The following is a 16,781-nucleotide window of genomic DNA, read 5'->3' as shown; positions in this document are numbered from 1 at the left end:
CTGATGTTAGAAGCATGATAGCTCTCACACGCTACTAAGTCTTTTTTTCGCATTGGTAGGGGTTTATGGGCGTGGACAGGTCTCGGGGTGTCATTTCTGGTACTTTCCGATCCATCAATCTGTTTTATGATCTGTCTCTTGGGCGTTCGATGATTTGACAGTGGGATGGCTTCGCGTTTGAGCATTTCGAGTCTGCTTCTGAAGTCATATTTCGTCATCAGTCAATATGAATCTATAATATACGCCAGCTTCATAACATGACAACGCAACCGATCTGAAATGCCTTCTTTCATAACTCGATGTACATCTACTGGACCGCCCTTGCTGGCTTCAATTCACCAACGCACTCGCCGAACCCGACACCCGACGAGACATCCCCGGCCACCGCCGACATCCTCACCACATCCCCATCCTGCAAGAAGTGTCTCGGCGACCCATCTGACAACGCCAGAGGCACCTTCCCGCCCTGCGTGATCTCAAGCAAACACCCATAGCTCCCCTCCGTGGACCCACTCACCGTGCCCGTGCCCAGGATGTCTCCCGTCCGTAAGTCACACCCCGTGCTGGCGAGATGCGCACACATCTGCCGACAACTCCAGAATAGGTCCCGGGCCTGGGACTCGCTCAGCAGCGTCGTGGACGCGCCATGCTCCAGCTCGACCTTCATGCTGATGGCGTAGTTGAAGTCAACAGTGTCCTGGAGGTGTCTCGGCAGCGAGACGCGGGGTTCAGGACCGGGGGCCTTGAATGGCTCCAGCGCGTCCAGAGTCACGATCCAGGGGGAGATGGTGGTTCCGAAGGCTTTGCCGTTAAGCGGGCCGAGAGGGACCATTTCAAGACCTTGGATGTCGCGGGCTGTTTCCAATTCGAGGCAGACTATTAGCTATCTTCTTCTATCTGGATTTTCCGGGAGGAAAAGTTGACTCACCGCTCCAATCGTTCAGAATCACCAGCCCGAATATATGCTCGTCTGCGTCCTTGGCGTTCAGACCGTGGTGCGGTGGCAGGGGCTTGCCGACTACAGCACCGATCTCGACCTCGTAGTCCATTGCCCGTGAGGGCTCGTAGATCACGGGCTTCTTCTCGGTCGGCGCGGATCTGTCGTAGAAGTGGCCTAGGGGCCGGGTAATTGGTGTCCCTGAAGGAACGATAGTGCTTGCGCGGCTGCCGTAGCCGATGGGGAAGTGGAAGAAACCTGGTGGCGGGGTTTCGTCGTTCAGGATTGCCCTGCCTGCGTTTTTGACGTGGTCGAGGCTGCAAGAGAAGTCTGGGAGAAGTTAGTCTGTCTGCAATGTATGAGATTGGGATAGGGGACGGGCAGGAGGTACTGACCCGTAAACGCTGGAATGGAGACGGGAAGATGCATCTGGACAGCAGTGATGGGTTCCATGCTGCCTGTGGGCAGGTGCTCGACTCCGGATTCTTGCAAGGCAGATTGCAGCGCTTGTCGGACTTGCTTGTGGACTGGTTTATCTAGGGCTGCGAAGGCATTCAGGGTGGAGTTGTCGAATGTTCCCGCTGGCAGACCGGAGACCTGGCTGAAGAGACCGGCTCGCTGCAGGTCTCCGAGGAAGATGACGGTGTTGTTGAGGCGTGTAGCACATTGGGGTTGAGGATGCTGGGATGAGGATGCCACTCCAAAGGGGAGATTGTTGATGGAGAAGTGATGGCTATATGCTGGCGAAGTCATGGTGAAGTGTCTCTGTGTTGATGTTGTATGCGCGGAGAGATATTCTTAAGGGTACTGACTACTGAGAGAGGGGACCATTGGGGTACCAACCATCTATTTGAACACTCTCAACCTTCTGGAATAGCTCGAATATACCCCCAGATTGTCCATCTTGCCCCCCACTTGGACCATCAACAACCGTGGAAAGAGGCGTCAGGTGTTTATGTGATTTGTAGCTGCTGCTCGGAAGATGTACGCCGTTTTTGTCCACATCCCGATCGCCCACTTTTCGTCTCACTCTCCTGTTTCAACTCCACCATTGAAGACGCATTTGATTTCCAATCTTCACCTGACAATTTATAGCGGGTATCAGTTATGTGACTCTCTACAAGATGGCAAGTCTCCTTGATGAGTCTCTGCATTCTTCTTTCCGCAGAAAACTTGACTCCCTTGGGCGACGGCAAAAGGCTGGAGAGAGACCACACCGACACTCAGATCAAATGCACTTGAAGAGTTGATCTTTAGCAGATGGTACTATTAATATCTATTGATTCTTTTAAGCTAAATTTACAGAGAAGTGTTCCTGCGCTTTGAAAGGGTAGCATACTTATGAACTGACGGGATTTGAATTCAAAAGACAGATGGAGGATACAACAGACTGACCAACCACGATCAATGATCGCTTGTTTTACTCTTGATACTCGAGGACTCTCGTCATATTGCCTGATCGATGTGCGTCGCAAGTGATGATTATTCTGCATGCGCCTCGTTCCTTGTGATGGCCTGACTCAGGGGTCTGGCCGTGCAGATGTAGTCAGCAGTGTCAGCTTACGGCCGGCCCTGAAAAGATTCCTTCGCGCTCGTACTGCTTCGCTCGATCAAATATCAGACAAGTATCTTACTTTCTAGGCTCCGTTGGTTCAACACAATTCTCTTTGGGATATTTGCATTCGTGGTTGTCAGAATCCGATTCTTGACTACACTCAACGATCCGTATCCCGGTCTGAAACAGGCGAGAAATTGTCCTTCACCATGTCAGCTACCCCGCCAAAGAAGTACTACAAGGTAGCCTTTCTACTCTTCGAAGGAGTAGACATCCTTGATTTTACGGCCCCAATGGAAGTCTTCACCCATACCTCCCACAACCGAAACCCTGATAACCCGGACAGGGTTTTCCAGATCAAAACCATTGCTCGAACACGAACAGTGAACGCTAAGAAGGCGCTCACGGTCCAGACGGACCTGCTGCTTGAGGGTGCAATGCAGGGAATTGCGGATTTCGACATCATGATTGTCCCTGGTGGGCCACCATCACTTATCAATCCGTTTGTCGCGTCCAACCCCCCGGAGGTAGACCTTATTCGCAGCTTTGCCACTCTACCTCCGAAGACGCCAGATGAACCGCGTGTGCTTGTCTCTATTTGCACTGGAGCGTTTCTGATCGGAGCGGCTAGACTCTTGACTGGAGTCCGAGTCACCACTCACCATCGTGCCGTGGAGAGACTTCGGGAGTTTTGCATCCGCGTAAATGGAGAAGGGGCTCCTCCTCCCGAGGTGTCGCATAAGCGCTTCATAGACGCAGGAGTCCTGAAAGCTGGGTCCGCCAGGCTGCTGTCGGCGGGAGGAGTGAGCAGCAGCTTGGATGCATCTTTGTATCTTGTTAGTCAGTTGACCTCCCCTGATATGGCGGCATTCATATCGCGCGTGATGGAATATGATTGGAAAGGGCAGCCTTCTGAGTAAAGGGTATCGGAAGCAGTGATATGACTGGCTACCAAGCTAGCTGAGATTTCTTTTGGCGAGGGATGAGTTCGATGCGTTCTCGACCCTCCTCTATTGTCTGTGGCAATACAAATTTTGTCTGAAAGCCTTCTCTCAGCCTGATCTGTAGTCAGCTTGAGTCACAAATTGTTTAGACTCAGCCCTGAATCTTGGTACAGCCTCCCTGCAGCACGACAGTAAGATTGAGTTGATAGATTCTTTGCGTATCCGCCATTACGTATGGACACAGCCCTGGCCAAGGGTCTCGCCCTGGATGCTTTGCATGTAGAGAACGTGGCGAGCGTGTAACCCTACAAACAGTTCCAACAGTTCCACAAATCTGCAGCATATGCTGAGTAGGTTGTCTTCAGCAGCTGTGGCGTTCAAGATGAATTTGACCTGACTGTGAACAGTCTCCTTGAAGGGGCTTGGCTCCGCATCCGGGTGCCACAAGGGTGACACGACGCCCACAGGGGTTTGAAGGCGAAGACATTGGCATCATGTCATTTGCACGATTTGTCGAATCCTCGGTCAGAGCCGATAATATCTGCCTAAGCAGCTGCAGGCCTTGTCATCTCCGAAGACTCTGTGTCAGCTACCTCGTGTTCTCTTTCAAGGCTTCTAGCGGAAGAAGGTTCTGCTTCGCTTGCATGCCCCGGCTACAGAAGGCATGGATACAGGTCAGCCTCCTGATAAAGCTTTCACACACTGAGATTATTCAGCTGTGGACGATGCTGACTGTCCAGAACTCAAAGCCAAGCGGGTGTGTTCATAGCGTTTGAGACAAATGCACATACAGTGAGGCTTGCTTCAGCTTGTTAGTCAACAATGGCACGACAAATCTGAATCCTCCGCTCCTTCGACGTCATTGATCGCATAGCTGACGAAGATGGATTTCTTCTCACTGGGTCTTTCACTGTCTCTCCCTGTCTGGAGAGATATAAAGTCTTGCATACCGACGGATTGAGCTGGGCCGAAGTCACGCTCGGAAGTACACTACACATCATCTGAGAGACGAACCGCATCAGTCTTTACATCGATTATCAGCCTGCAATTCTTGTCGAATATGATTGCCGTACTACAGAACCCAGAGGACGCTACCGTCTCATATTCTGGGGAGCCACAAGAGAATGGCCTACTTGGCTCGTATGGGTCAAAAACCGTGCATGTTGAGACGACTGAAATCGCTGCTTCCTCCTCCTCCTCTGAAGCTGCCGAGGACTTTACTGAGGAGCGCCACCGCAATGAGTCTTCTCTGCAGCAGCCGTTGAACGAAGACCGTCTACACGATGAAACCGCCGAAAACGGAAACACCGTGTCCGAGACGGACATTCCCTCTGTAACCGTCTCCATCACCGAAAGCAGCGATGATCCGCTTGTTGAAGCAAAGGAGGCAGTCCCAGTCACATTCAAACACGAGGGCAAAGAGACCAAGGACGACACCTCATATCTCCCAGCCGAGGCCCCCAAAACCGCCCACAGAGAGGAGAGCAGTCCTATCTCCGAAGATGAGGCAACAGCAATTGCTGTCCTGAAAGTCATCGAGTCCTATGGGGTGAATTATGAAAAGACTGGCGAGTCCTGGCAGGGACTTACCTCGTTCATTCCCACCGTGGTTGACCAAGTCAAAAAGCGGGAACCTGTTCGGATGATCCTACCGGCTTTCCCTTTCAAGTCCCCCAATGCTCGAGACAAGGTCTTGGGTGTGATACCAGATCTCGGAGAAGAGCTGGCGTTATATCATTTGAACGGCCTGTGCGAGAACATTGGAAGAGTCTACGAACCGGGTGCAGATGTGTACATCAGCTCGGATGGGCTGGTATACAATGGTAAGTCTCTTGTACAGCACTTACGGGCTTCATCGTGCTAACCCTAATAGATATTCTGGGAGTACCCGATGAGACAGTCTGGGAATATGGAGAAGCCCTCCGCCGGATGGCAGTCGAGAAGGAGCTTCGCCATGTCAAATTTATCCGACTGTTTGAGCTTCTCGAACACCCCTGGATCCCTCTGACCAGCGCTGAGCAAGCCAAGTCATACTACCTGGCGCATGCTCAATGTCTCCGAAGAGAGTTGATGTACCGATTCGAAGACCGCAGCTTTGACGCTGATGCAGCCATCCGCAATGATAATGATACCTGCCTCACATACCGCGGATACATCAAGTTCTTGACCAAGGATCTCGCCCCTCAAATGGACATGCAGTATACAAGCAAAAAGGCAAGAGCAGCTCATGTTGCCCAGATTGCCCGTAGCATGATCGTCCGCGGAAAGATGTTTGCTGCTGCCATCAAGGCCAACCGTGGCGATTACGTTCGTCTATCCATCCACGAGTCCAACGGAGCAAGGAAATTGTCCATCTCGCTCGTACCACAGGCCAGAGGGGCCCTTGGGTACACGCCATGGCATTCTTCGATTGCGGTTGGCGCGGACGGCACATACCGCACGGTTCATGCCGAGGATGTGCGTGAGACGCATGACCTAGTTTACAAGAACGGTCAGCCATACTACTTCCGCGAGAAATCCAAGCTCTTTGACTGGGTTGAGGACGGCCTGCGGGTCAAGTTCGAGCACCTCTACCCATGTGGCCTCATCATCCAGCCCAGCGATATCGATGACTCGCGGCCACCTCCATCGATCCGCGACCTACCAATGCACAAAGTCCGCCAGATCTCCAATGTACTCTCCCCGGTCGTCCTGCGCGGCTTCCGGGAGACTCTTGAAGAAGAGCTATATGTCCAGAAAGCATCCGAGCTTGGCACCATCCTACCCTGGAGCTTTGGCATAATCCAGAAGGTGCGCGACGCCGGCCGCAACGATAAGATGGGCAACAATGTAACCTCCAACGAGGCGATGCCCATGCACTTCGATGGCATGTTCAAGTTTGAAGAGGAGACAGACCCAGTCACTGGGGAGGTGAAGCGTGTCCAAAAGCCACCAGGCTACCAGTTCTTTACCTGTCCCGCCACGGCGCCCAAGGGAAGCGGCTACACGCTCTTTGCCAGTTCCCGTCTGTTCTTCCGCTATCTGCCTTTGCCGTGGACGGCAGAGCGGCTGCAGAAAGCTACTTGGGCCATGGACAATGACGGCTTCTGGGATGCCAAGCTGAAGAATTTACCCCTGGTTGTGACACACCCTGTGACTGGGCTGCCGTGCATGCGCTGGCACCAGCCGTGGGATTCAACCAAGACCAAGTTCTCGACTTGCGCAGTCACAATCGAGAACGATGAGCAGAGTCTGGTCTCTGTGATTGACAACCTGACGTACGACCACCGGGTCTGTCTGCGATTCTCATGGGAGAAGGGTGATCTGCTTGTGAGCGACAACACAGCTATGCTGCATACCCGGACAGGGTACAAGACTGATTGTGATCGGGAGCTATGGAGAATTCACTTTGACTGAGTGTTCACCCGATCTGTCGGAGCCATCAGAACCTTTCTTGTACAGCCAATGGCTTTCTTGGCCACAGGATTATCTTTGCTGATTCTACATTGAGTCTCTTCATTCCCTTCTTATTGTATTAAGCCGTCAAGTAGATTGGTCCAATTTCATTAGGTACTTTGAATCTATCCTTTTCAAATTTCCACAGGTAACTCCATATTGTAGTGAAAATTATATCTAGTCTAGATCTCAGGAAGCCATCTGACTTTGGCGTGTAATGACAACTACTACGAAGTGGAATGCAAGTGCGGATTGCTGTGCATAGGACAGAAATAGAGTATGCTCTTACAACTGTAGAAAACAAGTGGAGACACTGAATACATAACCATCAAAAGGAAAAAAAGTATTTATTTCGAATCCATACAGAGAAAGTAGTGAGAGCTCTGAGACACTCAAAAGGACCTTGTCACACGAAGACGTGTGGTCTATATGTACTTCATCAGGCCAAATTTTCACAAATAACATCATGGACACATAAAGAAGCATGTTCAAATATATATACGACATCAAAGCATCATCGACTGAAAATTGTCCAACGATGGCGACTGTGAGGGATGCAGCGGACAGAACGAGGTCGAAGATGGTGTGTTTATCCATTCTGCAGATGTTCCTAGATCAGAGGATTTGGAACTGCGGTCCTGTCTTAAGCAGTGGCATCCTGAATTATGCAGGTTTCCATTCAAGGAGTTTCTGAGGCCTGTGGAGTCTGCTGCATTTGCTCCTGTGAATGGTTGTGCGGAGGAGAAACCCGGCGGCAGACTACCATGCGGTATCAGGATGATTGCCTTGGGATGCGAGGTTGTACTACCCAATGTCTGCATAATCTGCGGTAGGGAGGCCTCTAGAGTCAAGACACAGTGGTTAGCTAATTGGTCATTGGCACTAGGGCAGTGTAGGTCTCACCTGTTGCTACGTAGTAGTGCGGGCAATGTGGATATTGTTGGGAGCCTGGAGGGTCAGGATATTGCGGATAGCCGAATTCATTCGGAGTATGAAGCCCCGTCATATTCAAAGATGCATCTAAGCTGAAAGGACTGAGCTGAGATGAGGAGGGAGAAGAGTTCAAGAGAGTAGAGGGTGATGAGTTGGCAGGGTCAACCCCGTTGGCGAGTCCAATGTCAAACGGCAGAGGTGAAGGTGGGGAAGGTAGAGACGACGACGCGGGTATCTGGTCCAGTAGACTACAGCAGGAACGACAAAGGCTGGAGGAGACGTTTCGTTGGGGGGCATTCAAAATTGCTGGACCTTCTGGAGTAGAAGCCAACGGTCTGCTATCAAAGTCACCTTGCGGCCTGGATTCGGTGATCGACGCCGCTGAAGGACTCGCTTGGTCCCATCCATTCAGAGTTGCAACAGCTCTGAGCTCGCTAGCGATAACACGCTCTTGAAGTTTGGCGATCCTGTCCCGGATCTTGCGGCCTATTGAGCGGGTGAGTGAATGTATGATGAGAATGGCATTAACACTGTAAAGGTTCCACTGACGATGATTCCTCTGAGATAGCCGATTTTGAAGTCTTCTGCGTTCAATAGGGTCCTGCTTCTCGTTTGAGGTGTCATCTCTGGACTGTTCCTCTTTTGTGGTCTGTGGACGCATCATTCGCTGGTAATGGCCTTTTGGCGTTCCTATATCTTTCTTTTTCTGCCTTCGGCCGGTATATTAGTCTTTCGAAAAGACAGGCTTTGAGGCAGGGTAACGTGGAATTTGCCACGAGGTTTCTATACAACGCCAGCCTAGCTTGAACAAGCACTGCCCTTTAGACCTGCTACTCAAAATGAGGAGGATTACGCAAGAAGCCTCAGCAATCAGCGGTGCTCAGCCGCTCTAAGTTCATCATCACATAGAGGATGCCTTCCTTGTCGTTACCGCATCCATTTATAGCTTTCTGACACATGGTTAGCTGACCAACCTATTGAGTTTCCAAAGCGAGCCACGGCCTGGATTCGACAAATCAATCACCTGTGATCCTGGGGGTAAAATGCTTCTGGGGCCTTACATGTTGTAAAGTGTCAGGAGCGGTCATTGGCTGGTCATGTTGCCACAATGGAAAAAGGGGCGGTTCAGGTGAGGTTTGGCATTATCTCATCCGTTGACTGGGCGAGTCATATTAGCTGTTTTGATATCAGCAGCCAAGCCTAGTCACGATGGTGATATTTGCAACAGTGGGGATGACGTTGCATTGGCCAGAGAGAAAACACGAACCTGCGTGGGCTCCGGGCCCTTGAACTCATTAGCTCTGCAGTGCATTACAGGCTGCCACTCTCAGTAGTCCAATGACATTGTATCCCATAGGGACTATAGATCTGAGGTCCAACGCTAGAGCACTGTAAACTCTGCAAATATCGACGTCTAAGAATGCTGCGTCGCTAAGATGCTCCGATCTAGCCTCGTCGTGGCGCATTGACAATAGACCAGCCTCTCTCGTATGTACTCCAAAACGAGCTATATTGGAGCGGCCAATGACATATCATCACTCTTTCAAACTCTTCTCTGACGATTGACGGGAAGATCTTGCTTCTGCATTTCAATATGGCCTGTTCGATGCTGCAAATCTGACGAAGTGGCTCCCTTCTCGGCGGTGCATAACCGTGTGGTCAGAAAGCCAATGATCCTTCATCGAGCGATGCATCCTTGAGACGCGTTCACATGATGGTATGTCATACAGAGCACCCCTGGTAAACTGTCAGATAAGCCTCCTGCAGCTCGCAAGAGAGGGATCACTTGGTGAATACGACAATTGAATCACAAAGGTCTAAAGGCTCCCCCCAAGGTTGATCGTGTTCCACAGAGAATGGTCGGTGTAAAAACATTCAATCTGACATCATCTTTTCGACAGTGTCTAGGGTATGCTTATTGGACTCAAAGGGAACGACAAGGGTGGTCCAGATTCACTTGAGTTTGACTATAAATTACCTCGTATACCCAAGGCTCGGCTCAAAAAATATTGGTTAAGCTGGAAGACCCAGATCCGCGCCGTGGCCAGGCAACAGAGCCAGAATAAATCAAAAGTACGAGGTCTTGAACAGCCCAAATGGGATGCCTCACGACAGTTTCTGACAGGCTTCAGCAGTCAGTGTTCATGGAGATCAACCAATTACCGCAGCTAGCTGTCAATCTGCCGTCAGCCAAAATCCTTATGTTCGTCATGGCTGACCAATCGGTCAGTCGACTACGCGAGATGCGTCAGAAGATTGACGGGAATTCCAAATCAATAGCTTGAATCGAGAGCCATATGGTTGATGGAATGCCTCTGGAGGAAGAACCCTCTCCTCCGTGGAGTCCGTTGCTTTCCGATTCTAAAGCTGGATACGATGGCGGGGCTGAATCTGTACACTATAGATGCAAGTAATCAACTGCCGAGTCTCGAGCAGTCCAAACTGCAATCGATCTTGGCAGTGGAACACGAATCTGTGTTAGGAACACTCGTGTCACCAGCTGACGATGAGCAATCGAACACGGACTGGAAAACCAACAGCTGAAGGAAGAAAGGAAGCAGCCTCTTGGCTTGGAATTGTGTCTTACCTTACTTCTGGTAGCTGCCATATGACTTCACAACTTCCAAGTGAATGTAGATGCTGAGTAATGCATATGAGATGGATTCCAGGACTAGCATATTCAGGGATAAGGGCAGTAGTAGTGTGATGCGTGGTGTGATGTGTGTAATTGAGAAATGTGCAAAGGAGTTGAAAGTTGAAAGAGAGCGACAGGACAAAGGATCTTACAGGGGCATTCAGGCAGCCATGTTTGCCTGTGGCACCAATCACTCATTTCTGGCCTGACTTTCTTACAACCTCAAATGTTGACTTCTCTTCCTCTGCTTTGTTAACCGTTCAAGAGTAACTGTTGTATTCTGAATCGATTGACAACCGTCCCAAGCTCTAGACGGTCACTTTGTTACTATCCATAAACTCTGATACTACGATAAGAACATAAGACAATGCAGGCGATCCTTGAGGCTGTCAGTAATCTGCTTCCATATCATCTGCTCTCATATGGAACTCTTCTGGGAACGGAAATATTTCAGGTGAGCAGCGCATTACTCCCTCCTGTTCATGAATTCGCAATGACACCTCGTCCTCTGTCAGAGCTTTGTCAACACTAAAGTCTGCTACCGAGCCCTTCCTATGAAAGAGTTTCTTGCTCTCCAGAAACGCGTTTTCCCAGCCTATTTTCGCTGTCAAGTGGGATTGGTTGTTTTGACTGCGGTTACTCGTCCGCCTTATAGCATACTCTCTTTTTCGACAAATATATGGGACTCTGTTCCTTTGATTGTGGTGGGTGTCACCGGGGCGCTGAATTGGCTCGTTTTTGGTCCCCGGACCACAAAGACTGCTTTCATTAGGAGGGCGCTTCACGGTAGGCTTCGGAGTCGTTATTCATAGTCTCACTCGATGGTAGCTAACCTCTGCAAATAGAAAATGCCATGAATGAAGATAGCCCTACCGCGACGGATCCAGCGAAGCTCCAACAGGCAAACAAGGCATTTTCCCGCAATCACGCCATGTCAATCCATCTGAATGCAATTTCCCTGGTCGCAACCGTTTGGTATGCGTTTTCGTTGACGTCAAGCCTTCTGAAAGGGCTGTGATCGTGAGGTAATGGCTTCCAGTAGCACTGGTGATCTGTTCAGTCAAATGGTTCTCCACTCAGGACTGAGACTGCCACGAATTATCTAGCTATACGAGTGATGATTTGTATATAACTTGACTGAGGGATGAAATGCAACAATCGCAACTCTTACTGTACCTGATGGGCTCAATTATATTGCGGTTTCAGCGTCACCGGGAAGGACAATGCCATTGTAAAACTAAGTAAAGTAAATCTACCTTGGCCTTGAATAAAACAAACATATTCTAGAAGGAATTACTCTTGCAGCCGCAGTTCTAGGATAGTTCCCGATTCAGGCCCACCGTCTGGCGTTTTCCAAATCTTCTCCAACACCAACTTCGGGCTGACCATCTGGAACAACTGGTTCCACTGCTCCAAAGTCCTCTCCTTTCCATTCATAGCGACGAGCATGTAGAGATCCAGGAAGTTAAAGAACCGGGAACTCTCAGGACCCAAGAAGCTGGGAACGATCGCGTCGTCAATAAGAATCCGCGACTTTCCTGGTTCCATTGCATCCACGATGTTCGACAAGATTTTCGCGCAGCGACTATGACCGTTAGCTACAGCCGTTCCTCATCGATCGCATCAGACTAACCTGTCCGGATGATCATGCAGGATGAATCGCAAGAGATACACATCCGCACCCTTGACCGGCTGCTCATTGAAGAAATCATGCGGCATGAACTCGATCCGATCTTTGACTGCTTTGGGAATCCCTTCTGCCTGACCAGCCTCTAGCATGGACACATCGTCTTGCACAACGAAATCCAAACCAGGGATCTTCTCTGCAATGCGCACACTGACTTGGCCCCGGCCCCCTCCAACGTCCACCACCTTTGCGCCCTGCGGGAGAGACTCGAAGGGGAACATATCCTCGGTGAGAGTTTTCATGATCTCAGTGCCTGCCATGCCGAGGGCAAAGCGCTGTCCGCGCGCGATATCCTCAGTGAAGAAGTAGTCGAAAAGACCTTTGTTCGCTACGAGGGATTAGCACGAGAAGGGCACGACTTTGGGGGGTGTACTCACTTTTGAAGGCAAGGCTAAAGGCCGAATTTTCCGGACTATCACTTCCCTTCCAATCAGTCTTCTTGAGAGACTCAGCGAAATGAGCTCCAATGCGCAGTCCATCGTCACAGCTAGCGTTCGTCAGTCTCGATCTTCTCCTTCTGCCGACCACAGCTACTCACGCATGAGTGATGAGAGCATGTACAGGAGGCGCAAGGAACTGCAAGGACACGCCGTTGTGAACGAATTGCTCCGGTTCAATCTCATCGAAAATCAATCTTTGCGTACAAACACGCATAATTCGCTCTGAGGGTACTGTCAGCTTCGACCTTCAAACACCAGATTGCGGGCGTTGTGTACTCAGAATATCTTTTGAAGCCCCCGTTGCCTCTACAATCTGGTCGAGGGACGTCGGTTCAGGGCCAGGAGCAATGATCTCGTGGATTCCCATGTCCAGAACCGCTCCCAGGCACGCGGGATCGAGAAATGCCATATTCTGGAACATGAGCCACTGGACTGGACCCTGTACCAATGCCATGAGCCTTTCGCAGAGGCGAAGAATCTTCAACCGGGCCAGCTGCGCGCCTTCATCTTGGATGATCTCCGGAAATGGGTCGTCTAGATTGGGCCGTTGGGCTCCGATTGTATCCAGTCTTCCGACAAAGGTTTCTACCGCGCTGGAGATGTTGACGGAGAGCTCGTACAGGTCGTTCGTACGGGTGGACTTGTGCTCTTGCTCGGTGGACATGGCGTCGGGCTTCATGGTGTACGACAAGGAGATTCGATGTCTACTACAATTTCTTGATGATGTTCTGGCTATTTCTGAATAACTGGGACCTTTATTACAAACTTATATTGAAGAACATGTCTGGCTTTTCTCATAATGCTATGAAGGCATGTTGAGCTATCCAAAGCTTACCTGCAAGTATAGTCAGAGCAGTCATCTTGACCTCGCTTTATTCGGCAATATCTTCATTGTCAGGCCTCCTCACCCAGATCCAACTCCCATTGCAGGTTACACCTGCAGAACCTCAAGGCTGACTTTGATTGCTTAGTATAGATCAATGCACAGGCATAAGATGGCGTCCGTATCCGCCGCAGCTGACAGCTGACACACCTGGCCCAGCTACAGTCAGCATTGCCCATGTAACTCGTATCCATATGGATCATGCAGGGTTCATTGCTGACACTGACACAGATAACATGAATGAATTCAATCTGCAAAATATGACATAATTCCCAAGACTCATAATACGCACGCCACACTCGAGTAACAATCATCCCCACGCGGAACTTGAAGCCAATCTCCAACCCAACCCAACCTCAACCTCCACGAACCAACCAAACTCCGATTCATCAAAATCTCGGCGTGAATTGCAGCTCCCTAGCAAGATCAGCCACAGTCATCAAAACGAGCACACACAGCCCCGAAACTCACCTGCGAAACTGCATCGCCCCAGCCGTCAACATCCCACCCATAATCAACTTCGGAATACCCGGCGGGAAAATTGCCCGTTCCTTGGGCTCAAGGCCACGCAGGAGATACACGGCCGTCCACAGCTGCCCGTACGCCTTGACGTCCCGTCTCCGCCGTTCCTCCTGCTTCTTCTCCAGACCCCGAATCGTCGCGATAGGGACCCGGCGCCCTAACTGGTTGACAAGGTCCTCTTCGACATCGTACTGCTTGTCGGTCATCTCGTGCAGTTCTCGGAACTCGCCTGCAATCTCCGTAGAGAGGTCGAGGATGTGCTCGAGCTGGGCCGGCTCAGCGGCGCCGGGTAGATGCGCCTCCAGCGCGGTGAGTTTCTCGTACAGGGCGTCGTGTGCGCCCTTTTGCTCTCCGAAGCGGGCATCGTGCTCTGCGAACACTGGGAACCAGATCTGGTTGACGGAGTCGAGTTGGTCGCGCAGGACGTGGAGGGTGTATTTGGCGTAGGTGACGAAGGCATCGGCGGTTGCGGGTTGCACTGAAGTGGCGTGTTCTGCGCAGGCCTTGAGATTGCGGCGGATGACGTTGTGGATGGCGAAGAGGGCCAGGCTGGAGGAGACTGTGTTTCATTCAGTAACCTTTTTCGTTTGCTATGGGGGGTAGGCCAGACATACCGTGGGGATCTTTGAGATCGAGGTCCTCTGCCGATAGACGGTCTTTGTACAGGTGCAGAGCTTCGGTCGCCATGTTGGGTCTTAGACTTGAGATTTGGTGAAGCGAGAGATGTCCTTGCTTAGTGCTGTTCGTCAGCTTTTCGGGGTCATTCATATATGATTTTAGATAGTCGTTGACGGATGACATCAGCTCGGATTTGCTGACTTGGGATGCATACGCCGCTACACTCATCAGACTGAGTACGACTCAGACTGGTCTAGTCCTAGGTCATAAGTTTTATTGCAGGAATCTCTTAGATTGCTAAGCCATGCCATCGTTGCCACAAATCGAGCATACAAGAGACAAGCAGAGGACCTCCATCTCCCATCCATCCACTCAGCCCTTCACCCAGTCTTTTCCCGGAAGTCAAACAACACTTCCAAATCAAAGATGATGCTCTACTACCTCGCTGCAGTTCCCCTCACCCTCATCCTCTACCTGGCATGGTACCTCCACGTCCCCTGGGACCTGCCCTCACTCCCAAGAATACCCTTCTACGTCTCCATCCTCGGTCTCTGGAGCTCGATGGGCCAAGACGAGATCTACGAGCGCTGGCTGCGCAAACCCCTCGAAGCCCACGGCGCCGTGCTAATCTGGTTCGCCGGCCGGTGGAGCATCCTCGTCACGCGCCCGGACCTGCTGACAGACATGTTCCGCAACGAGGACCTGTACGCGAAAGCAGGAAGCCAGAAGAAGATCCCGTGGTCGGTGATCGCGACGCTGGTGGGCGACAACATCATCAACTCGCACGGGGAAACCTGGAAGCTGTACACGGGGATCATGAAGCCCGGCCTGCAGAAGAAGAACTTCGACCCGGCGCCGGTGCTGCTCAAGTCGAGGCGGTTCGTGGATGAGATTCTCTCGGAGCAGGGAGCCGCCGGCCACGGCGCGGGCATTCTGGTGAACACGTATGTCCAGCAGTGGGCGGTGGACGTCATGGGGACGAGCTTTCTGGATCTGGATCTGCAGAGCCTGGAGAAACCGCACGGCGCGGTGCGGCTCGAGGCCATCCAGTCCGTGATCAAGATGATGCTCTTCCGGCCGCTGTTCTTCAATTTTCCCGATCTGGACCAGTTCGCGTGGCTGATCAAGTCCCGGCAGCGGGCGTACGAGATCATGCACGAGTTCGGGGATACCCTCATGTCGACGGTGCTGGGCCACATCGACCGCAACCGCGAGAAGGGCATAAAGCCGGCCGAGGAGATGGTCGTGCATATGCTCGTCGACGCGTACCGCGACGGCAAACTGACCGAGAAGCAGTTCAAGGACAATCTCAAGATTGTGTTTCTGACGGCGCACGAGAACGCCCAGCAGCTGGTTAACTCGATGTTCTGGGAGATTGGGAAGAATACCGTACCTCCCTCCAGCCCCCTTTTTCTTCCCCTTCAACCTCTTTCTTTGTGCTGCGGCAGCTGACGTGACAATGTACGATTGATGGATACAGGAAGTCCAAACCCGCCTCCGCGCTGAAATCCTCTCAACAAACACCACCACTCCAACGTCCGAGATCGTCAATGCCCTCCCCTATCTCACATCCGTCGTCTACGAGCTTCTGCGCCTCTACCCTCCCGTCTCCCAGCTCATCAACCGCGTCACGCTCCGCCCCGCCATGCTAGGTAACGAGATCCCTATCCCCGCAGGCACCTTTGTCGGCTGGAATGCGTACGGGGTGCACGTTAACCCGGCAATCTGGGGCCCCGACGCGAACGAATTCAAGCCGGAGCGATGGGGCCGGACGGTGGGTGAGATGCATGCGCGGTTTCGCCGGGAGACGGTGCGCGGCACGTATATACCCTTCAATGCGCATTCGAGGAAGTGCCTGGGGCAGGCGTTTGTGTTGTTGCAGATGAAGATTTTGTGTTTGAGGTGGTGAGACGCATCGAATGGAGGGTGGATCCGGGGTATCGGTTGAAGATGACGCCGGTAAGTCTCGTCTTTGAATCCGGTATGAAAGAGGAGACAGGTCACTGATGAAAAGAACAGGGGGGGATTCTAGCGCCTTTGGGATGCCGGGTGATTCTGACAGAGGTCAAAGAGAGTGAGAAGGCAGAGCAACGGAGCTGATGGTCATCGTGATTGTTTGGAGAGCGGGCAGGATCCAGGCGAGAAAAGCATAGATTAGATATAAGATAAGAATGATATACAAAGCATCTGCA

The 16,781-nt window shown here is 51.5% G+C and overlaps 7 protein-coding genes across 7 annotated transcripts; 3 read left to right on the top strand and 4 right to left on the bottom strand.

Annotated features, from left to right (window-relative positions):
* Nucleotides 1-307: 307 nt before the first annotated feature.
* Nucleotides 308-1,690, bottom strand: CDV56_107420 (fumarylacetoacetate hydrolase family protein; the record flags this gene model as incomplete). The annotated part of the gene is made up of 4 exons (XM_026761039.1): nucleotides 308-466; nucleotides 518-855; nucleotides 929-1,267; nucleotides 1,333-1,690. The coding sequence occupies 4 exons, from the start codon at nucleotides 1,688-1,690 to the stop codon at nucleotides 308-310; spliced, it is 1,194 nt and encodes a 397-aa protein (XP_026614974.1).
* A 1,011-nt stretch (nucleotides 1,691-2,701) lies between these two features.
* On the top strand, nucleotides 2,702-3,412 carry xanA (isonitrile hydratase-like protein xanA; the record flags this gene model as incomplete). The annotated part of the gene is made up of 1 exon (XM_026760961.1): nucleotides 2,702-3,412. The coding sequence occupies one exon, from the start codon at nucleotides 2,702-2,704 to the stop codon at nucleotides 3,410-3,412; it is 711 nt and encodes a 236-aa protein (XP_026614973.1).
* A 1,084-nt stretch (nucleotides 3,413-4,496) lies between these two features.
* Nucleotides 4,497-6,832, top strand: xanB (isocyanide synthase xanB; the record flags this gene model as incomplete). Its single annotated transcript, XM_026760789.1, has 2 exons — nucleotides 4,497-5,259; nucleotides 5,310-6,832. 2 exons carry the CDS (start codon nucleotides 4,497-4,499, stop codon nucleotides 6,830-6,832), a joined length of 2,286 nt encoding a protein of 761 aa, XP_026614972.1.
* A 904-nt stretch (nucleotides 6,833-7,736) lies between these two features.
* On the bottom strand, nucleotides 7,737-8,468 carry xanC (transcription factor xanC; the record flags this gene model as incomplete). Its single annotated transcript, XM_026760721.1, has 1 exon — nucleotides 7,737-8,468. The coding sequence occupies one exon, from the start codon at nucleotides 8,466-8,468 to the stop codon at nucleotides 7,737-7,739; it is 732 nt and encodes a 243-aa protein (XP_026614971.1).
* A 3,264-nt stretch (nucleotides 8,469-11,732) lies between these two features.
* On the bottom strand, nucleotides 11,733-13,245 carry xanE (O-methyltransferase xanE; the record flags this gene model as incomplete). Its single annotated transcript, XM_026760480.1, has 5 exons — nucleotides 11,733-12,024; nucleotides 12,073-12,454; nucleotides 12,504-12,613; nucleotides 12,665-12,788; nucleotides 12,843-13,245. 5 exons carry the CDS (start codon nucleotides 13,243-13,245, stop codon nucleotides 11,733-11,735), a joined length of 1,311 nt encoding a protein of 436 aa, XP_026614970.1.
* A 593-nt stretch (nucleotides 13,246-13,838) lies between these two features.
* On the bottom strand, nucleotides 13,839-14,658 carry xanF (xanthocillin biosynthesis cluster protein xanF; the record flags this gene model as incomplete). Its single annotated transcript, XM_026760400.1, has 3 exons — nucleotides 13,839-13,866; nucleotides 13,921-14,530; nucleotides 14,586-14,658. 3 exons carry the CDS (start codon nucleotides 14,656-14,658, stop codon nucleotides 13,839-13,841), a joined length of 711 nt encoding a protein of 236 aa, XP_026614969.1.
* Nucleotides 14,659-15,015: 357 nt separating this feature from the next.
* Nucleotides 15,016-16,498, top strand: xanG (cytochrome P450 monooxygenase xanG; the record flags this gene model as incomplete). The annotated part of the gene is made up of 2 exons (XM_026760302.1): nucleotides 15,016-15,978; nucleotides 16,070-16,498. 2 exons carry the CDS (start codon nucleotides 15,016-15,018, stop codon nucleotides 16,496-16,498), a joined length of 1,392 nt encoding a protein of 463 aa, XP_026614968.1.
* Nucleotides 16,499-16,781: the final 283 nt, after the last annotated feature.

This window comes from Aspergillus thermomutatus (genome assembly GCF_002237265.1).
Source record: "Aspergillus thermomutatus strain HMR AF 39 chromosome Unknown NODE_79, whole genome shotgun sequence".
Classification (NCBI taxonomy): domain Eukaryota; kingdom Fungi; phylum Ascomycota; class Eurotiomycetes; order Eurotiales; family Aspergillaceae; genus Aspergillus; species Aspergillus thermomutatus.
The sequence above is the reverse complement of the archived record's forward strand: the minus strand, read 5'-3'. Positions and strand labels throughout refer to the sequence as shown.